This window comes from Erythrolamprus reginae, unplaced genomic scaffold, assembly GCF_031021105.1.
Source record: "Erythrolamprus reginae isolate rEryReg1 unplaced genomic scaffold, rEryReg1.hap1 H_49, whole genome shotgun sequence".
Lineage (NCBI taxonomy): Eukaryota > Metazoa > Chordata > Lepidosauria > Squamata > Dipsadidae > Erythrolamprus > Erythrolamprus reginae.
Genome location: NW_027248505.1, coordinates 30,001 through 57,689, shown reverse-complemented (window position 1 = coordinate 57,689; position 27,689 = coordinate 30,001). Strand labels below are relative to the sequence as shown.

The 27,689-nt window shown below is 43.0% G+C and overlaps 2 protein-coding genes across 6 annotated transcripts in view; one reads left to right on the top strand and one right to left on the bottom strand.

The window, feature by feature from the left end:
* Positions 1 to 26,762, bottom strand: part of LOC139155709 (zinc finger protein with KRAB and SCAN domains 3-like) — a 36,855-nt gene extending 10,093 nt beyond the window's left edge. Inside the window, exons 1-3 of one of the 3 annotated variants that reach the window (XM_070730966.1) lie at positions 26,650 to 26,762; positions 2,097 to 2,684; positions 469 to 583 (exon numbers count right to left, since the gene is read on the bottom strand). In XM_070730966.1, the coding sequence (XP_070587067.1) occupies positions 469 to 583; positions 2,097 to 2,537 (556 nt within the window). In that variant the 5' untranslated portion in view covers positions 2,538 to 2,684; positions 26,650 to 26,762. Of the gene's footprint in view, positions 1 to 468; positions 584 to 2,096; positions 2,685 to 22,991; positions 23,423 to 26,649 lie in introns of those variants that run through there. The other 2 variants (XM_070730963.1, XM_070730964.1) reach the window with 2 other exon arrangements.
* A 51-nt stretch (positions 26,763 to 26,813) lies between these two features.
* LOC139155710 (zinc finger protein 436-like) overlaps positions 26,814 to 27,689 on the top strand; it is a 6,264-nt gene continuing 5,388 nt past the window's right edge. The window contains exons 1-2 of one of the 3 annotated variants that reach the window (XM_070730968.1): positions 26,814 to 26,893; positions 27,344 to 27,396. The gene's annotated coding sequence lies outside the window, so the exon portion shown is untranslated. Of the gene's footprint in view, positions 26,969 to 27,343; positions 27,425 to 27,689 lie in introns of all 3 variants that reach the window. The other 2 variants (XM_070730967.1, XM_070730969.1) reach the window with 2 other exon arrangements.

The following is a 27,689-nucleotide window of genomic DNA, read 5'->3' as shown; positions in this document are numbered from 1 at the left end:
CTTGACAGCTTTAAGACTAGTAGACTTCAACTCCCAGAATTCCTCCTCCTGTCATGTTAGATGGGGTAATTAGAAGTCAAAAACAGCTGTGCTTTTGCGAAAACCGGCAGTTTTCTGCCTGGTTTATTTTTTTGCAAAAAAAAAAAAAAAAGAGTGGTAAAGGGTCTGGGAAGCCTGCAAGGAGCTCCTGGATGTTGGGACATGGCAAAAATGCCCCATTTTTTGTGAAAAATTGGCTGTTTTTTACCCATCCCCCCATACAAAAATGGAAGCATTTTTGCCTTCCCCCAGTCCCCAAGAAAACAACCAAGCTCAGACAGCATCAAGGCTCTGCATCTTTTAAACTTTTTTTTTTAACCAAACATCTGAAATTCACCAGGGCTATCCCCGTCTGATAATCCAGAAGTTCTCTCTCTGCCTGGAGTTATAGAAGACAACAATCTATCTATCTAATCTCTTGATGCTTACCCTGCAATATGGCATCTTCATTCTCTAAGATCTGCTTGAAGAACTGTCTCTGTCCTGCGTCCGAGGGAGCCTCCTTCTTAATTTTGGGGAAATCGTTAGCATCCGCAAACAGGCTCTGCAAAGCAGTATCAGAGATCCATACAAGGTTGGAACAGGACAGGAAACAAGACCTCTCTTTTAAGGCTTACCTACCCCCCCCCCCCCCCCCAACAACTGTGAAGCTGGGAGTGGTTTGGGCAGAACCATGTATTTTCATCCCCTTGGAAATAGCAAGAAAACTTTTAAGTTACTGATGGGTGGGGAGGCAGGGCATAGCCTGTATTCAAAGGTGGGTTCCTTCCGGTTCGGACCAGTTTGCCTGAACTGGTAGAAAACCCCTGGTGATGTCACAATGATGTCATGGAACTAGTTTTCTCAGTGTCGGTCCATGGACACTGCCATCTTTCTTTTTTGAATTTTTGAATGCTCCCCCCAATTTCCCCGTTTTTTTTCCTTTTGCACATGCATAGAAGCAGAGTTTCATCATCTTGTTTTTGGTTCTTTTTTGGGGGGGGTGTAGATTTTTATTTTTAACCACTGTGCATGAGGCACAGGCATACGGCATGGGAGGAAGTGAACTGGAACTGAGATAAGTTAGAATCCACCCTCTTTGGCAACAGCATCTGGAGGCTCTGCTCAGATCCTGATGGAAGGCAGTGACCCAGAAGAAAACCACTGCTCCCTCTGCACCACAAAACATCTCAGGATCTCCTCCAAACGAATGCTGACCAAGATCTTCCATGAGCCACACGCCTTAAGACGTTAATGGGAAGCCTTCCCAAACTGGGGCGTGACTCAAATCACCTCACAGACCTTGAAAGTACAGTGATACCTTGTCTTACAAACTTAATTGGTTCCAGGACGAGGTTTGTAAGGTGAAAGATTGGTAAGACGAAACAATGTTTCCCATAGGAATCAATGGAAAAGCGATTAATGCATGCAAGCCCAAAACTCACCCCTTTTGCCAGACAAAGTGCCCGTTTTTTGCACTGCTGGGATTCTCCTGAGGCTCCCCTCCATGGGAAACCCCACCTCTGGACTTCCGTGTTTTTGTGATGCTGCAGGGGAATCCCAGCAGCGCAAAAATGGGTGCTTCGATGGCAATGGAAGTCTGAAGGTGGGGTTTCCCAACGAGGGGAGCCTCAGCGAAATTGCAGCATCGCAAAAACACGGAAGTCCTCGAAATTCCACCTCCGGACTTCCGTGTTTTTGCGATGCTGCGATTTTGCTGAGGCTCCCCTCGCTGGGAAACCCCACCTCTGGACTTCCGTTGCCAGGGAAGTGCCCGTTTTTGCTCTGCTGGGATTCCCCTGCAGCATCGCAAAAAAACAAAAGTCCAGAGGTGATGTTTCCCATAGAGGGGAGCCTCAGGGAAATCCCAGCAGCACAAAAACGGGCGCTTCATTGGAACAGAAGTCCGGAGGCGGGGCATCCCAGTGGCGGCGGCGACTTGGGTTTGTAAGGTGAAAATAGTTTGGAAGAAGAGGCAAAAAACCCTTAAACCCCGGGTTTGTATCTTGAAAAGTTAGTATGATGAGGGGTTTGTAAGACGAGGTATCACTGTACCACCGAAAGACCACCATCCTCACCTGGATTTTTGGCTTCTTGTCCTCCGCTTGGCTCAAGAGGAAGCCTTCAGCCAGAGCCACCGCCTGAGAACAGGTCTCTGCTCCACATTCTCTGATCCAGCTCTTCATGTCGGGAGGCAGGATTGTCAAGAACTGCTCTAAAATCACCAGGTCCAGTATCTCGGCTTTCGAATGCTCCCCTGGCTTCAGCCATTGGCAACAGAGATCGTGAAGCTGGCTGTAAACCCCTCGGGGCCCAGCACACTTCCGGTAGCGGAACTGCCTGAAGTTTTGGCGCTGGGCATAGGAGTTACCTTTCTCTTCCCTCAGGATTTTGTTTACGTTTTTTTCCCACTGTTCCCCAGGGCTGCGAGCCTCGGGGATCTCGAGGCTCCCCACTGAATCCACGGCTTCCTCCTTCGATCCTGGGGTCTGCACGGTCTCCAGTAAGATTCGAAACATCTCCTGTCTCAATGGCTTTCTTCCAGCAATGTCTGAATGGCTATAATTGAACCGAAAGAAAGTGGGGGAGGGCAAAGTGATGGCACCACTCAGGGGTGTGTCAAGGATTAAATTACAAGGCAGCCGTAAACCGATGTTAGTAACTCTCTGTAAACAAGAGAAAAATTAGATAGATCAGAGGCAGCCAATACAACAGGTAATATTATACAATACAACAGGAGTTCCCTCATACAAAATCACAGGAAACATGCAATAGGGTTGATATTCCTGGAGGCGTCTGTAATGTGGTAAATGATTTAGCTTTACTAGATAAATGGTCAAAGCAATGGAAACTGCAGTTTAATGTTTCCAAATGTAAAGTAATGCACTTGGGGAAAAGGAATCCTCAATCTGAGTATTGTATTGGCAGTTCTGTGTTAGCAAAAACTTCAGAAGAGAAGGATTTAGGGGTAGTGATTTCTGACAGTCTCAAAATGGGTGAACAGTGCAGTCAGGCGGTAGGGAAAGCAAGTAGGATGTTTGGCTGCATAGCTAGAGGCATAACAAGCAGGAAGAGGGAGATTATGATCGCGCTATATAGAGTGCTGGTGAGACCACAATTGGACTACTGTGTTCAGTTCTGGAGACCTCACCTACAAAATGATATTGACAAAATTGAACGGGTCCAAAGACGGGCTACAAGCATAGTTCCCTCTAAGCTGAACAGTGAGCAATCACTCACTTAAAAATCATCATCAACTCAGAGTTTTCCAAAGCTGCCCAGAAGCCGAGAGGGAAATTTTATTATTATTTCTGTGACGCCCAGTCCCAAAGGGACTGCCGCTCAGACACTATACTTTTCTGCCCACCCCCCAAAAAAAGTAGAGAGAACACTGGCTACAAGAATGTTGGAAGATCTTAAGCATAAAACATATCAGGAAAGACTTAATGAACTCAATCTGTATAGTCTGGAGGACAGAAGGAAAAGGGGGGGGGGGCGACATGATCGAAACATTTAAATATATTAAAGGGTTAAATAAGGTCCAGGAGGGAAGTATTTTTAATAGAAAAGTGAACACAAGAACAAGTGGACACAAACTGAAGTTAGTTGGGGGAAAGAACAAAAGCAACATGAGAAAATATTATTTTACTGAAAGAGTAGTAGATCCTTGGAACAAACTTCCAGCAGACGTGGTTGATAAATCCACAGAAACTGAATTTAAACATGCCTGGGATAAACATATATCCATCCTAAGATAAAATACAGAAAATAGTATAAGGGCAGACTAGATGGACCATGAGGTCTTTTTCTGCCGTCAGTCTTCTATGTTTCTATGCTTTGCTTGCCTGATAGTCACATTTGAATGAATGAATAAATGATAATTATAAGTCCCAGATTCCCCAAATAAAAGCAATAAAATAACCTGCAGGAAAATGAAACAATGACACACTCCTATACAGATTGAGCTCATTAAGTCTTTCCTGATACGTTTTATGCTTAAGACCTTCCACCATTTTTGTGGCCCGTCTTTGGACCCGTTCAATTTTGTCAATATCTTTTTGTAGGTGAGGTCTCCAGAACTGGAGGAACTAAAGTTTCTATTCTGGTGCCTTAGAACACATTTTTACAATCCGCCCAATCAGGGGTTTACAGTAAGGATGTCCCTCTGATTTTCCTGCCAATCATCTTAAAGCTCTGTTGGGAGAATTGGCGCTAGATCTATGATTGGGGGCCACAACATGAACTGTATCGCGACATTAGAAAGGTTAAGAACCACTGCTTTAGAAAGAGTGCAGAGAAAAGCAACCAAGATGATCAAGGAACTGGAGGCTAAAACATACAATGAATGGTTGGAGGAACTGGGCATTAGTCTAGTGAAGAGAAGGATACTAGTATATACTCCTCCTCTTGCAACAAAATACCTTACTCCACCAGACTTGAAATACTGCAATTAGATAATTTACAACTACGTCACCTCCGATTTGACAGTAATTCATAAAACCATATACCAAAATCTCCTTCCTGTAAGTGACTTCTTCACCTTCAACTGCAACAACACACAAGCATGTAATAGATTCAAACTTAACACAAACCGCTCCAAACTAGTTTGCAGAAAATATGACTTCAGCAATAGAGTGATCAACATCTGGAATGCATTACCACGTACTTATGATGAATAGCTAATTTTTATATGAAACTCGTACAGCAGGATATTATCACCAAATGTGAATTTAAAAACTAGATTAAAAAAACTAGCACATGTGAATTTGAAGATTGCAGAACGTGTGGCTTGGTCACCGGCAAAATAATTGGGGACTGTCCTAAAGGCGCTTTTTCAAAACGCAACCAGACTTCGTTTTTTCTTGAAAACGTTTCACTTCTCATTCAAGAAGCGTGTCAGAACTGAAGAAGCTTCTTGGATGAGAAGTGAAGCGTCTTCAAGGATAAACAAAGTCAGAATAAGAACAGCTATTTCAGACAAGTGACTGTTCTTTGCCACCTTCAGGCTACTTTATTGCATTCTCTCTGACCAGTTTCACTGGGTTGTGACGTAGGTAAAATTAGGGAAGGAATCTGTTCTGCCGGGCTCTCTGGCAGAAGCCTCCCGAAAATTCATGGGTACAAATTTCAGACACACACACGTTTGAAAATTCAAAACAATGTCCTTTATCACAAAATTCAAAAGAAACAAAGCAGCCTTTTTGTATTGGAAAGAGCACTCTTCCCCAAAACAACCTTGTCAGCTGTACAAGTCCCTTAATCAGTCCTTAAGTACTTAGTTAGTAGCTGTGAAAAAACGTCAAAGCCCTCCTTCTTCCCACGAAGTGAAACACACATACTTTACTCTGCTTTGGTGTCAAAGGCGTGAAAAGTCCACAAACAAAGTTCAGACACAGCAAGGCACAATCCTGAAGAACTGTGATCAGATAATCTTCCACAACTGCCAAACTAGCATGCTGTTATTTATAGCAGCAGCTTTAATTACTGGAGCCCCACCCAAACACAGGTGGCCTCTCTTATCTCCTGTAATATTTCCTCAATTGGTCTCTTCTATGCATAAGTCTGCACCTGCGTGGGTCTAACACTTTGTCATCTGAATTGACCTAAGATAATGGTGATTGGCTTCCCGGGCTGTGTGCCAAGCCCCCTTCTTCCAAGTCACCCCCACCTTCTTCTTTGTCCGAGGAAACTGCACTTCCTGACTCTGCCGGCAACAAAACAGGCCTAGGACATGTTGACGTTTCCCCTGTCTCCACCTCCACATTCCCTGGGGCAGGAGTTGGGCCAGACCCAACCACAACAGAATCCCATGTGGGTAGTCCTCAATTTATGACCACAGTTGAGCCCTAAGTATGTGTCATTAAGTGATAAATTTGTTAAGGGTGTTTTGCTCCATTATAAAACTTTTCTTGTTTCTATGTTAAGTGAATCATTGCAGCTGTTATGTTAAGGTTCCAGGTAACATCCGAACTAAACCAGAATCTGAATCAAAGTACTCCTCAAAGTTCCAATTTATTTCCAGAGCCATCCAGACACCTACACTGGGAAACCTGGATCTGAATTTTATTATTATTTTATTATTATTTATTAGATTTGTATGCCGCCCCTCTCCAGAGATTCGGGGCAGCTCACAACAATAAAACAGTACAAATCCAATAGTTAAGACATGTTAAAACCCTTGATATAAAACACAATCGTACTACTCATACAGACCATAAAGCGGAAACGGCCCTGGGGAATCAATTTCCCCATGCCTGAAGGCAGAGGTGGGTTTTAAGAAGTTTACAACAGGCAAGGAGGGTGGGGGCAGTCCTAATCTCTGGGGGGAGTTGATTCCAGAGGGTCGGGGCCACTACAGAGAAAGCTCTTCCCCTGGGTCCCGCCAGACGACATTGTTTTGTCGACGGGACCCGGAGAAGGCCAACTCTGTGAGACCTAACCAGTCGCTGGGATTCGTGCAGCAGAAGGCGGTCCCGGAGATATTCTGGTCCGATGCCATGAAGGGCTTTATAGGTGATAACCAACACTTTGAATTGTGACCGGAAACTGATCGGCAACCAATGCAGACTGCGGAGTGTTGGTGTAACATGGGCATACCTAGGGAAGCCCATGATTGCTCTCGCAGCTGCATTCTGCACGATCTGAAGTTTCCAAACACTCTTCAAAGGTAGCCCCATGTAGAGAGCATTACAGTAGTCGAACCACGATGTGATGAGGGTACGAGTGACTGTGAGCAGTGACTCCCGGTCCAGGTAGGGCCGCAACTGGTGCAGTAGGCAAACCTGGGCAAACGCCCCCCCTCGCCACAGCTGAAAGATAGTTTTCTAATTTCCCAGTCTGTTGAAAGTTCACATCCCTTGTCCCCCACCCACAAACTTGTCATGTTGCCCATTCATATTGTACCAGTCCTTTCTTTGCTTCCACCCTGGTGGGTGTAGGTGTAGGATGTCCTTGGAAAGAATGCTTTGTGGTTGCATCTGTTCCCTCCTGAAATAACCCCTCCCAAATTCCCATAAACATCAAGTCTTCTATAGACAGTGTTCTGCCTGACTGGGCTCAGGCAATTCGTAACAGTCCAAGGAAAAGAAATCAAACACACATGTGCTCTTCTAATCAGCAAACTTGTATTAAACAAACAAAAAAGGGTTAACCAAAACAGTCCTTAGTATCAGGAAATAATGATAGTGCAAGGCTTAAGTCAGCCAAATACAAAACACAGGAAAAAGCAAAACAAAGACAACCTGCATGGAGCAGAAACGTTTCAGGAGTCCTTTGAATCTTTAGAGCAAACAGCAAGTCCCAGAGGTTTCACCTCCCACGTGCCTGAAAAGGCTGGGTTGAAATCCAAAGGCACGGAACAGAAACTTCAGAGCAGGAACCACAAAGCAACACAAACAGCCAGTTTGCCTTGTGCCTCTGCTCCCTTTTATACCTTTAGCCCTCATTAAGGGAACCACACCCAGCCCTCAGTATAAGAACCACACCCAGCCCAGGTGCTACTCTGATGACTTGTAATAATCTTTCAATCAAACCCTCCTTTGCATAGCTCTTCGGCTACCCATGTCTATGAATTGGTCTGCAGAGGAATCCAAGGACGAAAGACTTTCTGAGTGACTGCCTGCCAAATCGCCTGGGCTGTCTGCTGGGTCCTGCGTGCTGTCTGCCAACTCCTCTGAACTAGAGGCCTCATCCTCCTGGCTGTCTGCCACATCTTCCTGACTGTCAGCCAGGCTTTCGCACTCACTTTGTGCCGCATCTCTCCCATCTGTGGGCGCAACGGCTGGCCCAAGCCCAAACACAACAGACAGTGTAGCATGCCATTAATTTATCACCAACTTCTGCACCGGCTTGATAGTAAGACGATTGTTAAATGGTTTTCCTATTGACTTTGCTTGTCAGAAGGTCACAAAAGGGGATCACATGACCCAGGCACTCAGCAACCATCATAAATATGAACCAATTGTCAAGCAGCTGAATGTAAATCATGTGAGCATGGGGATGCAGCAAAGGTTGTAAATGTGTGTGTGTGTGTATCCCCCAAATTCTATATGTTTGTTTGTTTGTTTACTTATTTATTTATTAGAGTTGGAAGGGACCTTGCAGGTCATCTAGTCCAGTGTTTCCCAACCTTGGCAACTTGAATATATTTGGACTTCAACTCCCAGAATTCCCCAGCCAGCGAATGCTGGCTGGGGAATTCTGGGAGTTGAAGTCCAGATATCTTCAAGTTGCCAAGGTTGGGAAACACTGATCTAGTCCAACCCACAGCTCAAGCAGGAGTTCCTACACCATTTGAGACAGGTAGCAATCCAATCTCCTCTTGAAGGTCACAAGTGTTGGGACTGTCACAACCTCCACTGGCAAGCTGTTCCGCTGGTTGATCGCTCTCACCGTCAGAAAGTTTCTCCACACTTCTAGGCTGAATCTCTCCTTGGTCAGCTTCCATCCATTATTCCTTGTTTGGCCTTCTAATGCCTTGGAGAAAAGCCTGACCCCCTCGTCTCTGTGGCATCCCCTCAATACTGCTACATGTCATCCCTCGTCCTTCTCTTTGCCAAACTGGGCAACCTCAGTTCCTGCAACCACTCTTCCTATGTTTTAGTTTCCAGTCCCCTTATCATCCTGGTTGCTCTCTTCTACACTTTCTCTGTGCTGTGGTTTGACCAAGGCTTTATAGAGTATCTCTCTCAGGGTGTCCAGGAGGAAAGCATTTTGAAATTCCCTGATATTTCCTTGACATTTCCCTGTAACTTGCAATCCAGTTAAGGCACAGTTGTAGATGATGTCATTTATTTATTTATTTATTTACTTACTTACTTAACTTACTTACTGGATTTGTATGCCGCCCCTCTCCAAAGACTCCGGGCGGCTAACAACAATAATAAGACAGCATATAATAATAATCCAATACTAAAAACAATTAAAAACCCATTATAATAAAAACCAAACAAACATACAGACATACCATGCATAAAATTGTAATGGCCTAGGGGGAAAGAGTATCTCAGTTCCCCCATGCCTGGCGGCAGAGGTGGGTTTTAAGTAGCTTACGAAAGGCAAGGAGGGTGGGGGCAATTCCAATCTCTGGGGGGAGTTGGTTCCAGAGGGCCGGGGCCACCACAGAAAAGGCTCTTCCCCTGGGTCCCGCCAAGCGGCAGTTTAGTTGACGGGACCCGGAGAAGACCCACTCTGTGGGACCTAACTGGTCGCTGGGATTCGTGCAGCAGAAGGCGGTCCCGGAGAGAATCTGGTCCGATGCCATGAAGGGCTTTGTAGGTCATAACCAACACTTTGAATTGTGACCGGAAACTGATCGGCAACCAATGCAGACTGCGGAGTGTTGGTGTAACATGGGCATATTTGGAAAAGCCCAGGTTGCGAACCCTCTCTGAGGGGGTCAATGATTCTCCCCCCAGGGTAATGGACGGACAGATGGAATTGTCCTTGGGAGGCAAGACCCACAGCCACTCCGTCTTGTCTGGGTTGAGTTTGAGTTTGTTGACACCCATCCAGGCCCCAACAGCCCAACAGATTGCTCTTGCAGTTGCATTCTGCATGATCTGAAGTTTCTGAACACTTTTCCAAGGTAGCCCCATGTAGAGAGTGTTACAGTAGTCGAGTCTCGAGGTGATGAGGTCATGAGTGACTGTGAGCAGTGACTCCCGGTCCAAATAGGGTCACAACTGGTGCACCAGGCGAACCTGGGCGAACGCCCTCCTCGCCACAGCTGAAAGATGTTTCTCTAATGTGAGCTGTGGATCGAGGAAGACGCCCAGGTTGCGAACCCTCTCTGAGGGGGTCAATGATTCTCCCCCCAGGGTAATGGACGGACAGATGGAATTGTCCTTGGGAGGCAAGACGTACAGCCACTCCGTCTTATCTGGGTTGAGTTTGAGTTTGTTGACACCCATCCAGGCCCCAACAGCCTCCAGGCACCGGCACATCACTTCCACTGCTTCGTTGACTGGACATGGGGTGGAGATGTATAACTGGGTATCATCGGCATACCAAATGGCTAAGCCATGGAGAAATATCAGTAGCCGAGGAAGCAAGTTGTTGCCATAGTTATGCTCATTTTTGCTTGACTCTGCCAGGCAGCACAGTCCATTTTTAAAAAAACATTATTTTTCCCTGATTTGTGTTCCCCCCTCCGATTTATTCTGGGGTTTTTCATGCATTCTCTGATAATTCCATTATTTCCTAAACCTGTTTTCCAGGTTTGCTGCATACTCTGCTGTCTGGTCCTTGATTGTATTCCTATATTTATGCAGCTCAGGTCTGCTGCTGCATAGTGCTGCAGCAGTCTTTTTGGTGGCTGCTGCACAATGCTGCACACTGCTGGCTCCTATCCAGTTGGCTGTCTACCAAGACTCCGAGATCCCTCTCCCAGTTGCTGCTACTGAGTGTGGTTTCACCCAGTTTGTATGCGTATTTTTTATTCTTCTTACCTAGGTGTAGGATTTTAATTTTCTCCATGTTGAATTTCATTTTACTGGTTTGGGCTTAGTGTTTGAGTCTGTTAAGGTCCCTCTGGATTCTGAGTTTGTCCTCTGGGGGTAGATTGATAGATTGCAGCCCACAGAAGGGAGGGGCTCTTTCCTAGGGATCAAAGGGACAGAGCAGCTTGGAATCTCCGCTATGCAGGGAAAGGACAAAGGCCATATTCCTCCAGATTCTTCCTTTCACAGGCTGCATCTAATAGTTAGGCAAATGTGCCTTTGAAGTCTGGCAAGGCTTCCTTCTTAACACACTGAACTCAACTTACAATGCAGCTTCTCCTGCAACAACCCATTGCCACTGTTTTGCCTTCTTATTGTTGTGGTTAGCTCTGGCCCAGCTCCTGCCCCAAGGACTGTGGATGTGGGGGAGACATCCACATGCTGCAGGCCTGTTTTGCCCCGCCCCCCGTGGAATCTGCTGATGAAGGCTCTTCTGACCAAGAAGACATGAGTGACAGGGAGGAGGAGAGTGTGGCAGACAGCTCAGAAGGAGATCAATTATCTAGCTCCTCCTTGGATTCAGAACAAGAGTTAATGATACAGCCACGCATGCGGAGAGCGATGCATAGGCAACAACAACTGAGAGATTATTATCAAAGAAAATGAGGCCACCTGTGGTTGGGTGGGGCTGTGAGGCTGCCTGTGGGTTTGGCCATTGTGGAAGATTATCTGATCGTTGTGTTTCGTGACGGCTTTACTGACTTTGACCTTTGTGTGCTGATTTTTCCCCGCTTTGAAACTAAACCAGAGCAAAGTGTGTTTCACTTTGTGAAAGAAGAAGGAGTGTGAATTGCCTCACAGCTGAAAGCTAAGTATCACAGAACTGATAAGGGACATGTACAAACTACCAGTTTGTTTTGAGACGAGTGCTCTTTGCTATACGAAAAAAGGGCTTATTTTAAGTGAATTTTCATTTAAGTGAATAAAGAACATTGTTTTGAATTTTCAAATGTGTGTCTGAAATTTGTACCTGTGAATTTTGGGGAGGATTCTACCAAAGAGCCCGACAGAACACTTATCTCCACTATATTTACAAACACATGTTCATTTGTGTTTTAATCAATCATTATCACCTGTGATTAAGATTGTATGTATATTTGTTTGTGGATAGAGAGACAGATAGCGCATCTGTATATGGTATGTGTATAGGCAAGCAAACAGACAGACAATGTATATTATACAGTGGTACCTCTACTTAAGAACGTCTCTACTTAACAACTTTTCTAGATAAGAACCGGGTTTTCAAGATTTTTTTTTGCCTCTTCTTAAGACGTACTTTTCCTCCACCGCTTCTCCAGATGTCTCTTCTGGCGTTTCAACACCCGGTGTTCCTTGGTGAAACAAGGAGCACATCGGGATCTAGTGCCGCAGAGAGGTCGCAACGGCGCAATCCAGTCAAGAGCCTCCGTCGCAGCCTTGTTCCAGGCCACAGCAAGAGACTCTGCCGAACTGTGCACAAGTGAATCTGGTAAAACCCCAAGCGCCCTCTGAAAGCCCTATGGGTCCATGAGGCGTCTGGGGCGGAACCACCTAGTCGGTTCCGCCTCCCTGCAGGGGAGGATTGGAGTCTCGATATTAAGCCATAGTAGAAAATGGTCTGACCATTACAAAGGCAAAACATCTAAGCCCCTTAATCTCAGACCATCACTCAATTGCTCCGAGAGAAATATCATGTCGGGTGCGTGTCCCCCCTCATGAGTCGGACCCTGAACTACTTGAGTCAGGTCCATGGCTGTCATGGTGGCCATGAACTCCTGTGCCAACCCAGAGGATTTGCTGAGTGATGGCAGATTAAAGTCCCCCAAGACAAAGAGTCTGGGGAACCCCACCGCCAACCCGGCCACCACACAAGGACTGTTGTCATGCAGCTGGGAGGCAGGTACGTGAGCAACAAGCCCACCTGAACCCCTAGGTCCAACTTCACAAGGAGGGACTCACAACCTGCAATCTCAGGAGCAATGAGTCCACGTAGGCAAAAATTCTCCTTTGCCATAATAGCCACCCCTTCCCCCCCTTCCCTGGGGTCGCAGCTGGTGCCATACCTGAAACCCAGCTGGGCAAATTTCAGAGAGAGGAACTCCTCCCTCTGGGCCCAGCCAGGTTTCAGTCACACATACCAGGTCGGCCTCCTCCTCCAGGATCAAGTCCTGGATGAGGAGAGCTTTATTAACCACCGACCTGGCACTGAGTAGCAGCAGCTTGAGCCCAAGGCCCAGATTACATGGGGCTACCTTTAATTAAAGAATGTTTATAGAATGCAGTTAGTGCAAAATGCAGCCATGAAGCTGTTGTGGGCCTTCCAATGTATACCCATATCTCAATACCATCCCGCAAGCTGCACTGGCTACCGATTGGTGCCCGAATGCAATTAAAGTATTGGTCATGATCTATAAAGCCCTACATGGCTTAGGACCAGGTTACTTATGGGACTGTCTCCTGCCTCATGAATTCTAGTGACCAGTCAGGTCCCACATAGTTGGCCTGCTTCATATCCCATTGGCTAAGCAATGCCACTGGGTGGGACCTAGGGGTAGAGCCTTCTCTGCGGCAGCTCTGGCTCTTTGGAATCAACTCCTCCCCAGAGATTCATACTGCCTCCACCCTCCTGGCCTTTCGTAAGGTTTTAAAAACTCTCCCTTGCTTGGGGCCAATAAACATCGGCAGCCTGTTCTGGCCCTATGCATAATTGTGATGTAATGAATGATGGTTGGGTTTTTTAAAATACTGTAACGGGTTTTTTCATTAGAGTTAGATGTGTTATATTCCTATGTTCTATTTGTATTATTCTTGTTTTGTAAGCCACCCTGAGTCTACAGAGAAGGGCAGTCTATAAACCCAATTAAATGTGTGTGTGTGTTTGCGCCCATGTGCGTGTGTGTCTTGGCATATTCGGATTTTCTTCCTGTGTAGTACTACTCAGGATGTCACTCCTAATCTTCAAACATCAACTAATCTGTATACATCAACTGCATCAATTACTCAAGGTGTTACCCCAGCAAATAATCAGGAAGTTTCAACACAGCCAACCAACAGGCTTGCAGCAGCTGAGCCAACACACCACACCCACCCACCAGTATTTATAGAGGGACAGCAGCTCAGATCACACTTTGTTCACCCGAGCACAAAGCCGAAAGCACCAGCCTGAAGATAACGAGTGGGACCTCGTTGAAATGTCGCCAGGATTCTCTGAACCTTACACGGGAAGAAACCTGAATATGCCAAGGCCTAAATACCTATACCTGTGAAAATCTACGAAAACAGATATGTCTGCCTTGTAAGATCCTGCGGCCTAGAAGTTAATTCTCAGCCTTACAGGGCAGAGGCTTCAGGATCAAATCCCAGTGAGGGTATGGCTAACTGATGAGGCCACAAAAAGGCCAAAATTGATCAGCAAAAATATGTAACATACAGAATATAGTTTGTTGGCTATGAAAAAATTAACTGACTTGGAAATGGCCCTGGGTTGGGCCAAAAGGCAAAAGGAAGCATTAAGTTTCTCTCATATATATATATATATATATATATATATATATATATATATATATATATATGTGTGTGTGTGTGTATGTGTGTGTGTGTGTGTGTGTGTGTGTGTGTGTGTGTATATATATATAAATATATAAAAACTTATTTATTTATTCGATTTTTATGCCGCCCTTCTCCTTAGACTCAGGGCGGCTTACAACATGTTAGCAATAGCACTTTTTTAACAGAGCTAGGCTATTGTCCCCACAATCCAGGTCATTTTACCCACCTCGGAAGGATGGAAGGCTGAGTCAACCTTGAGCCGGTGATGAGATTTGAACCGCTGACCTTCAGATCTACAAGTCAGCTTCAGTGGCCTGCAGTACAGCACTCTACCTGCTGCGCCACCCCGGCTCATTTATATATATACATATGTAACATGTTTTTTTTGCTGAATTTGAAAATTAAGGGAGACTATGATAGATCTATTTCCGCCTTATTTTGGCCTCATCAGCTAGCCATACCCACTGGGACCTGAACCTGCAACCTTTGCCTTGTAAGGCAGAGAATTATCCTCTAGGCTACAGTATCCAATCCCTTCAGCTCTGCACCATATATATGGGTTTTTTTCCTGTTGGATTACCCTGATATATAGAATATAGCCCCTCCCTGGTACAAAGCTGAAGGGATCAGACCTGGTGGCCTAGAGGTTAATTCTCTGCCTTACAAGGCAGAAGCCCTGGGATCAAATCCCAGTAAGGGTATGGCTAGCAAATGAGGCCAGAACAAGGCCGAAATAGTACTATCCTAGTCTCCCTTAATTTTAAAAATTCAGCAAAAACATGTGATATATATATATATATATATCACATACTTTTGCTGAATTTTATATATATTATATATATATAATCACACACAGAGATATACCTCTTTTCAAACAATGATTATTTCAAAAAATATCACAGTTAGACACAAATCCAGGGAAGCAATGAGTTAATACAAAAGAATCTCCTGCTGGAAGCCTTCAGCAATAAGTGGAGATAACAGAGATGCAGGCTGCCGAGCCCAAGGTCATTAATCACAGTTCTTGGAATGTTTGCTGACAGACTGGCAAAATTTACAGTTCAGTAGAGCTCAGACAATTTGGAACAGACAAGGAGAAGATCTGTGAAAGCATAAAGCCCATTTCCCAATGCCATTGTTGAAACGTTGTTCACCACACCCGCTTTCTCATCAGCCTGTCCCTTGGCAAGGTATGGCCAAGTGTCCCAGAGATCTATTCAATGCCAAAAAAACCCCTTCTAGAGAGATATTCATGCCTAGATCTCATCCTCCTGACCCTTGCATCTAACAGGGGGTCGGTCCTGATCCACAAATTCCTCATTGTCCTCTGATTCAAACAATACCATCATTGGGGGTTCTATAGTCTCTGGTGGTTCTCCAGGCTCCAACTTCCCTTTACTCTCACTCTCAGACTCAAATGGCAAGAACACTGGCCTGCGATGCCAGTATACATCTGTCTCCTGGTCCTTGAAATCCAAGGTCCAGGAGGGAAGTGTTTTTAATAGGAAAGTGAACACAAGAACAAGGGGACACAATCTTAAGTTAGTTGGGGGAAAGATCAAAAGCAACATGAGAAAATATTATTTTACTGAAAGAGTAGTGGATCCTTGGAACAAACTTCCAGCAGGCGTGGTGAATAAATCCACAGTAACTGAATTTAAACATGCCTGGGATAAACATATATCCATTGTAAGATAAAATACAGGAAATAGTATAAGGGCAGACTAGATGGACCATGAGGTCTTTTTCTGCCGTCAGACTTCTATGTTTCTATGACCAGCTGAGGTGAGAAAATCATCAGCAAAAATATGTTACACTTATAAATTATAGTTGTCAGCTATGAAAAGTTTATCTGCCTTAGAATATGGCCCCTGGTGGGGCTGAGGGGCAAAAAGGAAGCTGTGTGTTCCTCCCTTATTTGGATATACCAGGGTGACTCGTATAAATAAATAAATAAATACACACACACACATTCATATTACAAACTTGCAAAGAACTGATAAAGAAATAAAGGGAGACTAGTATATATCTATTTCGAGCTTTTTGGCTCTCGTCAGCTAGCCATTGTTCTGTCGGGCTCTCTGGTAGACTCCTCCCAAAAATTCACAGGTACAAATTTCAGACACAAACACGTTTGCAAATTCAAAACAATGTTCTTTATAATGAAAATTCACTTAAACCAAGCCCTCTTTTGGTATAGCAAAGAGCACTCGTCTCCAAACAAACTGGTAATTTGTACAAGTCCCTTATCAGTTCTGTGATACTTAGCTTGCAGCTGTGAGGCAATTCACAGTCCTTCTTCTTTCACAAAGTGACACACACTTTGCTCTGGTTTAGTTTCAAAGCGGGGGAAAATCAGCACACAAAGTTCGAAGTCAGCAAGGTAGGCACGAAACATCAGATGAACCTCCACAATGGCCAAACCCACAGGCTGTAATTTATAGCAGCCTCACTAATTACCACAGCCCCACCCAACCACAGGTGGCCTCTCAGTTGTTGTTGCCTATGCATCGCTCTCCGCATGCGTGGCTGTATCATTAACTCTTGTTCCGAATCCAAGGAGGAGCTAGATAATTGATCTCCTTCTGAGCTGTCTGCCCCACTCTCCTCCTCCCTGTCACTCATGTCTTCTTGGTCAGAGGAGCCTTCATCAGCAGATTCCACCAGGGGCAAAACAGGCCTGCAGCATGTGGATGTCTCCCCCACATCCACAGTCCTTGGGGCAGGAGCTGGGCCAGAGCTAACCACAACAGCCATATACCGTTCTAGGATTTGAACCTGGGCTGTTTTGCCTGGCTAGGCAGTGCTTTAACCCTCTAAGCCACAGGCTCTGCTCCCTTTCATCAGCTGAGCCAGGGAAAGATTCCATGTTTTTCTGTCGAGTTACCTGGTACCTAGAGGATAAAAACACTGCCTAGCAAGGCAAAACCGCCCAGGTTCAAATCCTAGAAGGGTATGGCTGGCTGATGAGAGCCAAAAAGCTCAAAATAGATATATACTAGTCTCCTTTTATTTCTTTATCAGTTCTTTCCAAGTTTGGAGCCGCTCCGAGTCTCCGGAGAGGGGCAGCATACAAATCTAATTAATTATTATTAATTATTATTATTATTGGAAAATCAGTTCTTTACAAATTTGGTGTCTGAATGGCTCCTGGAGTGGGACTGAAAGGCAAAAGGAAGCAGTATGCTTCCTCCCATATTTGGGCATGCCAGGTGACTTGAGAGAAAAACATATATACATAAACCACATTTTTCGAACTATAAGACGCACGAGTGTATAAGAGACACCAAGATTTTGAAGAGGTAAGAAAAAAAAAGGTTTTGTCCTCTCTGGCCCCCAGGAGCATTCTGCAGGCCTCCCAAACCATCTGCACACCCTGTTTTTGCAAAAAAAGGGGCTAATTTTTCTCAAAAATTGTATATGGGGGAGGGGTTTCGGGAGGCCAAAAATGGATGTATAGTGTAGAAGATGCACCAACATTCCCACCCTCTTTTTGGGTGGGGAGGTGCAGCTTACACTCCACAAAAATACAGTATATATACCCAGTCACACCCAGGCTCCAAGCAGTCTCATCTGGCTCACAACAGATCCTGTTTCTTAGTCACCAAACAGTTCCCATTGGCTGACTTGTTGTTATGGATATCCCGGCTTATAATTACACTCACACTCCTTTATAGAAGAAACGTCATTATGTGCAATAATATAAAGCACGATGCAAGTATACAAGGCCATGCAGCAGAAGGCAGGATGAGAACAACCAGAACTCAAAATCCAGCAGCACATAAGTACAGAATGTATGACGCAGGGACAAAACTCTTATATCAGATCAGATAAGCTAAGCCACGCCCAGGCTCCGAGCAGTCTTCTCATGGCTCACCACAGATCCTGTTTCTTAGTCACCAAACAGTTCCCATTGGCTGACTTGCTAAGGCTATCCTAGTTCATAATTTCTTATACACTGACACAGAGAGCTCATATGTACATGCATGTGCATATATGTGTATGGGCACACACACACATATTTCTTTTGAGAGCGGACATCAGAATTTCATTTTTTAATGTGTGCCAGCCTGATTGCAGGGGGGAAAAAAGTGGCAATAAAGGTTATCTTATCTTATTAGAGATACTAGACTGCAAAACATTCAAAACCAAGGCAGATCCCTAGCAAGAGAAATGCTGGGAAGTTTTCTGGCCTAGCCAAAGGAAAGATGTGTGTATTTATTTGTTAAATGTATTTGTATGGGCCTCTGAATCACCCCGATTGCCATCAAAACCTGTTTTTCCTTCTCATCTCCGCCATATTTACAAAAAACCCACGTTCATCTGAAACATCACACTGCAAAACAAGCTCAAAGCAAATGCAGATCGCTAACGAGAAACTTTGTAGTCTAGAGCCCAAGGAAGGACATAAGTATTTATTTGTTGAATTTATTTGTTAAATTTATTTGTATGGCTCTCTGTAACACCTCGATTGCCATCAAAACCTGATTTTCTTTCTCATCTCGGCCACATCTACAAACTTTTGCCTTTGAAACCTTAGACTGCTAAACAAACTCCAAGCCAAGGCAGATCCCTTAAAAAGAAATTTTGGGAAGCTTTCTGGCCTCGCCCAAGTAAGGACTTGCATATTTATTTAAATTTATTTGCATGGGTCTCTGCAGTGTATCCCAGCCAGTTCAAGTGCCTATTTCATCGTCTACCGCCCTCCCTTGAAATGGGGGTAAAGATAAAAAGCAGCAAAAAAAATCCCCCCCCCCCCCCCCAAAATGCAGCTTCCCTTTGTTTTGGAGCATTCAAAATGGAGGCCTTAGATTGGGAAGATTATTGCTCTAATTGTTTGTAACTTACAATTAATGACTGTAATTATGATTTATGACCAATGACTTGCTGTTTATATATACGCTGTGAGCTTGAGCACCGGAGACAAATTCCTTGTGTGTCCGATAACCCTTGGCCAATAAATAATTCTATCCCATCCCCATCCTATTCCATTCCAACTCTATTTCTAGTCTGTAGTAATCACAAACACAGACATGATTTCTGAGTAAAGCTTTTCCAAGCAAAGAAGATTTAGATTTAATTGGATTTGTATGCCGCCCCTCTCCGAAGTCCTTTCCTCTCAGTCAGTTGCAGTTTATTCTTATAGCAAATGTATGTACTCAATTACACACAACTGTATTAACCTTTACTCTTAACTAGAACAATAGAAAGAGCTGGGGATCTTTACTCTAAATAGAACTGTAGGTTGATTGTCAATATTTGCCAAAAATGTGGAATGCCCGACTGGTTGATATTGACTAAGCAACCTACTTTTTTACTCAGCTTAATGAAAAGACTATTTACTCAGCTTCTGTTTATATAAATTAATTAAAATTCTTCTGTTTGTCTAAGGTAAAAAACTTAATTAGATACTCTTCACACCTTGACATCTCTCTGTAAATTATATGCTTTGTATTAACCATTTATTCATTGTAACCAAATCAGTAAAAGTTAATATTTTGTACTTGTATACACAAGAAACATGTTATAAAAAATAAACTGGAAGTCTGAGAAAAGCAGAGAACTTCTGAACATTGCTCAAGAAATCATGTTTCTGTATCTATAATTTCTACAAGAGCAGAGTGTTTGTTTAATCAATTTAGTGTCAAGATAGGCATTCCATATCATTTGACGATTGAGAATAACCTACACGATTCCATCCCTCTCCTATTTTCTATTCTATATTCTGTTCCTATTCCATTCTATTTTATTTCTGTTTCTATTCTTTCTATTACATCCCATTCTATCCAATCCCTATTCTATTCCTGTTTATTTATTTATTTATTTATTTAATTTTTATGCCGCCCTTCTCCTTAGACTCAGGGTGGCTTACAACATGTTAACAATAGCACTTTTTAACAGAGCCAGCCTATTGCCCCCACAAGCCGGGTTCTCATTTTACCCATAACATTCCATTCCACCTGTATTTTTATTGTATTTCTATCATTTTATTGTATTTCTAGGATGTTTGGCTGCATAGCTAGAGGTATAACAAGCAGGAAGAGGGAGATTATGATCCCGCTATATAGAATGCTGGTGAGACCACATTTGGAATACTGTGTTCAATTCTGGAGACCTCACCTACAAAAAGATATTGACAAAATTGAACGGGTCCAAAGACGGGCTACAAGAATAGTGGAAGGTCTTAAGCATAAAACGTATCAGGAAAGACTTAATGAACTCAATCTGTATAGTCTGGAGGACAGAAGGAAAAGGGGGGACATGATCGAAACATTTAAATATGTTAAAGGGTTAAATAAGGTCCAGGATGGAAGTATTTTTAATAGGAAAGTGAACACAAGAACAAGGGGACACAATCTGAGGTTAGTTGGGGGAAAGATCAAAAGCAACATGAGAAAATATTATTTTACTGAAAGAGTAGTAGATCCTTGGAACAAACTTCCAGCAGACGTGGTAGATAAATCCACAGTAACTGAATTTAAACATGCCTGGGATAAACACATGTCCATCCTAAGATGAAATACAGAAAATAGTATAAGGGCAGACTAGATGGACCATGAGGTCTTTTTCTGCCGTCAGACTTCTATGTTTCTATGTTTCTATCACAATTCTATTTTCTATTCCCATTCCATTCCCTCCTATCTCTATTCCTATCCTATTTTCTATTCTATATATCTATTCCCATTCTATTCCATCTCTATTTCTATACTATCCCTATTCCATTTTCTATTCTTAATCCCATCCCATCTCTATTCCTATCCCACTCCTATTTTCTATTCTATATTCTATTCCTATTCCATCCCATTCTATCCTATCTCTATTCTATTCTATACTTGTTTTATTTTATATTCCAATTCCACTTCATCCTATCCCCTCTATTCTGTTCCTATTCTATATTCGCATTCCCATTCCATTCCATCAGTAGTTTTTATTGTATTCCTATCCTGATTCTATTTTCTATTCCCATTTCAGCCCATTCTATCCTATCCCTATTTCTCTTCATATCCTATTTCCTCCTCTATATTCCTATTCTCCTTCCATTTCATCTCTATTTCTATTCTATCCTATTTTCTACACGTATTCCTTTTTTAAAGAAAATATACTGCTCAAAGAAATAAAGGGAACACTCAAATAACACATCCTAGATCTGAATGAATGAAATATTATAACTGAATATTTCATTTGCACAACTATTCCATTTGCACAACAGCATGTGAAATTGACTGTCAATCAGTGTTGCTTCCTGTTATTGAATTTACATTTAAAAACAATTACAACAAAGGAAAAACATTAAAAAAACGTATACAAAAACTAAACAAACCAGGACAAGACATTATTCTAACATATTAACACCTACTAAATAACCTCTAGGGTTATTTTACAGCAATTGATATCCACGTCAAGTTTATGCTTATGTAACTTCTATAATTCACATACTTCTATAATCTTTTCCAACAACATATATCATTTTTACTTAGTAAATAGAGTTATGCTAACATAAAATATACAAAATCATGTACCTATTGCTAAATTATTTACAGCTTTATTCTGTTTTCTCATTTTAAGCCAGTCGTAAAATGCATTCCAAATTTCATAATATTCTGAGTCCTCCTTTTCGTTTAATTCCATTATAATTCTATCTAGTTCAGTACTTATATTGCACTGTATTCACATTCACATCCTACCTCTCTCAATTCCTATCCCTATTCCTCTCCTATTTTCTATTCTATATTCTATTCCATCCCATTCTATCCTCTGGGCATGCATAAGTGCACCAGAGTGCCTTCCATCCCTTGTCCTAATGTTTCTCTTTCTTTTACTAATATCATGTATATAAATATTATATCTTTGTATACCACCAATACGTACTTGACAAAACAAATAAAATAAAAATAAATAAATAAAATAAAAATCCTATGTCTATTTTACATGTATTCTTTCTATTCTATTTTATATTCCCATTCCACTCCATTCTATACCATCTCTGTTCTGTTCCTATTCTATATTCCCATTCCCATTCCACTCCATCTGTATTTTTTTTTATTCCTATCCCAATTCTACTTTCTACTCCTAATCCAGTCCATTATATCCTATCTCTATTTCAATTCATATCCTATTTTCTCTTCTACATTCCTATTCCATCCCTATTCCTATTCCATTCTATCCCTAGTCTATCCTATATTCTATTCCTATTCCACCTCATTCTATCCTGTCTCTATTTTATCTCTATTCTTTCAATTCTATTTTTTATTCCCATTCTATCCTATTTCTATCTCTATTTCCTCTTCTATATTCCTATTCCTACTCTATTCTATTCCTATTCTATCCCTATTCTATATTCTAGGGGCGGCATATAAATCCAATAAATCTAATCTAATCTAATCATTCTATCCTTTCTCTATTTTATCCCCATGCTTTCTATTCTATTTTCTATTGCTGCTGCAGTCCATTCTATCCTATCTCTAATCCTATTTCCTTTTCTATATTCCTATTCCCATTCCATTTCATCTCTATTCCATCCTATTCCTATTCTAGTCTCATTCCAGTCCATTCTATCCTCTCTATCTCTATTTCTATTCTTATTTTTTCTTCTATATTCCTATCCTCATCTCTATTCCTATTCTATTCTATCCCTATTCTATTTTCTATATTTATTTCTATTCTCATCCTATCTCTATTCTATTTTCTGTTCTATATCCCTATCCCTATACTCTTGGGCTACCGGAATGCAGAGCCCAGCCACAGAAGGCGATACTGAACGCCGAGCACGGGGGAGGGAGAGAGAGAGAGACGGGCTCCATAACCACTAGATGATACCACCCCAAGTAGGGTTCGCGGCGGCTGTTACTCCTCCCACTAGCCCAGCCCAGCTTGGACCGATCCTTCGCTCTTCGACCGGAATCGTCTCCAGAGGCCCCCCCCCCGCCCCCCCCTTCGGCCACCTACCGTCACGCGGGGTAGCCCCCAACGACGCCACACGTGCCGAACGCAACGGTCTTTTCCCCTCCTGTGATGAAAGAGGGGGCCGGAAACGGTTGAACCCCATTACCATTTCCGCCTCCAGGAAGGGGCTCTCTAGGAAGCGGAACTTACTCGCTTCAACCCTTTGGCGTGGCGCCAGCGTGGAAGGCTTTTTGTCCCCCAAAAGATCACAGTTCCCATCATCCTGGACCGCAGCACCCCGCGACGGCTGCTTTGGAAAGAAAACAAGGGGGCGGGCTTCTTTTTCCCACCCCTTTCCGTGCAACGGAGAGGAAAAAGCTTCGCCTTCCTTTTCATTTGCAATGGCGGCGAAGGGTTAAAAGGCGTTGTGCGAAAATTTGCAAAACGACAAGGTGAGATTTTTCGCAAATCTGCCCGCCCTTTTTGGGTCCCTGTCAATCAAGCGACAAAGTTTTGGCAAAGTGAAAAGAATAATAATCAAATTTAAAGTAAAAATAATAGCAAACGAATTAAAAATAAAAAAGACCAAAAAAATCCAAAAGCAACTTCTGTGGGTGTTTTTCTTTTAACCACCGTTCTAACTGCATTTATATTTTATCAAGAAAACAAGGGATGGAAACGGTAACTCGGAAGAGATTTCCTGACAGTGAGAACAATGGATCAGTGGAACGACTCGCCACGGGAAGTTTATTTTGAGGGGTTTTTTTTCCAGAAAATTGAGGCTTTCAAGGAGACTGGACACCCCCTTGGCCTGAAATGATGTGGGGCTTCCTGCATGAGTAGGGGTTGGACTAGAAGATCTCTAGGGTCCCTTCCAACCCCGTTACAGGTAGCCCTCCACGTACCATGCTTCGCTCAGCGACCATTCAAATTACAATGGCACTGAAAGAAGTCACTTAGGACCGTTTTTCATCCTTACAACCCCCATGGTCACATGATCAAAATTCAGACACTAGCCAACTTTTATATTTTACCATGGTCCCAACATCCTGGGTTCATGTTGACCCCCTTTTGTAGTCTCACTAGCAAAGTCAACGGGGAAGCCTGATTCACTGAACAACACTGTTACTAGTCCTCAGTTTACAACGGTTCATTTAGTGACGGTTTGGAGTTACAACTGCAATGAAAAAAGCGACTTAGGACAAGTAGTGGGTTCCTGCCAGTACGGCTAATTGCGCACAACTCTGCAGCTCTGGCGCATGAGCGCACATTCGAGTGAAATTTTACTTCCTGCATTCTGTGCCGGTAGCAAAATCTTGCACGGGGACGCACATGCGTGCATGTTTTGGTGAGGTTTTCTGCGTAGCGTATGCAAAAAAAACCCTTCACCGAAACGCCCACACGTGCGTCTCTGTGAGATTTTGCTACCTGTACAGGTGCAGGAAGCAAAATTTTAATTGAACTCGCGCTTGTGCGCCAGAGCCACAGAGCTGTGCACAACTAGCTGTACTGGCAGGAACCCTCTACTGCTTAGGACTGTTTTTCATACTTACGGCCATTGCAGTCTCCCCATTGCCCTGTGATCAAAAACTCAAGACATACAGTATACGTATTTTATGATGGTTGCAATGTCCGGGAGTCATGTGAAACCCTTTTAAATCCTTCTGGCGAGCAAAATGAATCAGGGAACCAGATTCACTGAACAACTGTTTTACGAGTTTAGCAACCGCAATAATTCACTTAACAACAGAGGGAAGACAGATTGTAAAACGCAGCAAAATGAACAAAGATTTCAGTCAGCAAAAGAAATTGTGGGCTCAATCATGAGTCATAAGTTGAGGACTACCTGGTATTCGATTACCTTTCCAGGCGTTTTGAAGACTTGGAAGTCTTTACAAAAGCTTTACCATTTTTATTTTGTCCCTTCCAATCCCATGACAATGAAATTATTTATTTACTAATTGGAATTATACGCCGCCCCTCTCCAAGGACTCGGGGCGGCTTACAACATATAGGAAACAATAAACATCCTAAATCCAATTAATTAAAATTAATAATCTAAAAAACCTAAGAACCAATTAAAATACTCTCACAATACATTCGTCGACCAGGGAGTAGTATCTAATGTCCCAGAAATGGGACAACCATGCATCTGAAAGTGTACAGGTACTCCTCGACTTACAACAGTTCACTTAGTGACCGATCCAGATTGCGACAGCACTGAAAAAAAAGTGACTTACGATGATCGTTTGTCATACTTAACGACTGCTATGGTGTCCTCATGGCTGCACAGTCCAAATCCATTATTTATGATGTTTGCAGTAGCCTCATGGTCATGAGATCCCAAATTCAAACACTTGGCAAACAACTTGTATTTTATGACGGTCGCAGCATCCTGAAAATTTTACGACCTGACCGGCAAAGTCAATATAGAAACATAGAAGATTGACGACAGATAAAGACCTCATGGTCCATCTAGTCTGGCCTTATACTATTTTCTGTATTTTATCTTAGGATGGAGATATGTTTATCTCAGGCATGTTTAAATTCAGTTCCTTGGATTTACCAACCACGTCTGCTGGAAGTTTGTTCCAAGCATCTACTACTCTTTCAGTAAAATATTTTCTCACATTGCTTCTGATCTTTCCTCCAACTAACCTCAGATCGTGCCCCCTTGTTCTTGGGTTCACTTTCCTATTAAAAACACTTCCCTCCTGAACCTTATTTAACCCTTTAACATATTTAAATGTTTCGATCATGTCCCCCCTTTCTCTTCTGTTCTCCAGACTTGACAGATTGAGTTCATTAAGTCTTTCCTGATAAGTTTTGTGCTTAAGACTGTCCACCATTTTTGTAGCCCATCTTTGGACCCGTTCAATTTTATCAATATCTTTTTGTAGATGAGGTATCCAGAACTGAACACAGTATTCTAAATGTGGTCTTTCCAGCGCTCTATGCAGTGGGATCATAATCTCCCTCTTCCTGCTTGTTATACCTCTAGCTTTGTATCCAAGCATTCTACTTGCTTTCCCTACCGCCTGACTGCACTGTTCATCCATTTTGAGACTGTCAGAAATCACTATCCCTAAATCCTTTTTTCTGCAGTTTTTGCTAACACAGAACTGCCAATACAATACTTAGATTGAAGATTCTTTTTGCCCATGCATTATTTTACATTTGGAAACATTAAACTGCAGTTTCCATTGCTTTGACCACTTATCTAGTAAAGCTAAATCATTTGCCATATTACAGACACCTCCAGGAGTATCAACCCTATTGCACACTTTAGAGTCATCGCCAAATAAGCAAACCTTCCCTACCAAACCTTCCCCTATGTCACTCACAAACATATTAAAAAGAATAGGACCCAGAACAGACCCTTGTGGCAGACCACTTGTAACCAGGCTCTGCTCAAAATACTTGCCATTGGGGGAGCCAGATTCATTTAACAACCATATTTATTTACTTCACAAAATGGAACGCTTTCCTTCAGAATCACGGCGAGAAAAGTTGTAAAACGGGACGAAACCCATTAAAACACATTTCACTTAACAGCATCAAGGTTGATCTCAATATTGGGGTCGTAACTCGAGGACTACCTGGATAGGGGGCTTCCTTGTCTGAGAAGGGGGTTGAACTAGAAGACATCCAAGATCCCTTCCAACTCTGTTATTCCCTTAAATAATTTTAAAAGGGGGAAAGAAAAAAACAATTTTCAGACCTTTGATCGCCAACTATCCTGATCGGTCCAAATGCAAGGAGAGCTGAGAAAGAAGAAATCTGCAGCCGGAGAGACAAAAACGGAGAACGACGACGGAGAACGGCTGGAAAGGATAGGAGAGGCGAGGAGTCCTAGAGAGGCAGGAAATGAGCAATACCGGAGGAACAGAAGAAGCCGCACACCTGTTTTGGTGTTCCTGGAAAAGAGGGCCGGTGGGAGAACAGGGGCCTAGCGGGGCGGAAGGGTAGGTGGCGGGGGGAGGGGGAGGGTAAAATCGGGGAAGAACGAAAACACTGAATGGATCCATTCGGCAAACGAGGTCAGGATGGCGCTGGAAACGAAATCTGGGGGGGGGGGATTTGGGGGGGGGGGCGTGTAAACAGAAGGGTCTCCCCCCCTTCCCCAGTTTCTTTTGCCATTATTATAGGCAGAGGGTAACGTATGCAGTTGCAAAGCGGCGCCATTTAACCAAGTAAATAAGATTAAATCTGTGGACTCACGAATGTATACACTCACATATACAAGTGGTTCTCAATTTACAACCACAGTTGAGTCCACTTGTGGCAGCGTTCCCAGCATTGTTTCAATTGCTCCGATTTCACTTCGGAGTGAACAAGGAGTGAGAGAGAACCCTATCGGCACCTTTCAGGACAATTTATTTTAGAATAACTCTGCATTCTTTTTCTTCCTATAGGACCCTCGTATTTTATTGATCTTGCAGTACTGAAGAAAAATCTCTGTGCAAAGGTAACAACAACAATTTTATCCCTGCAAGGTAAAATTGGGGCATTTTAGTTCCCTGTTTAAGGTAGATTAATGAAAGCACACCCAATATATAGATATCTGTATTTTGCTTGAAAATAGCAAAGGGGAGCCTGTCAAACATAATAATAATAATAATAATAATAATAATAATAATAATAATAATAATAATAATAATAATAATAATAATAATAATAATTGCAAAAGGCCGCTTTACTGGGATCAGCAAACATAATTCGCCGCTACATCACTTGGGAAGCGCCCGACTGATGATGAAA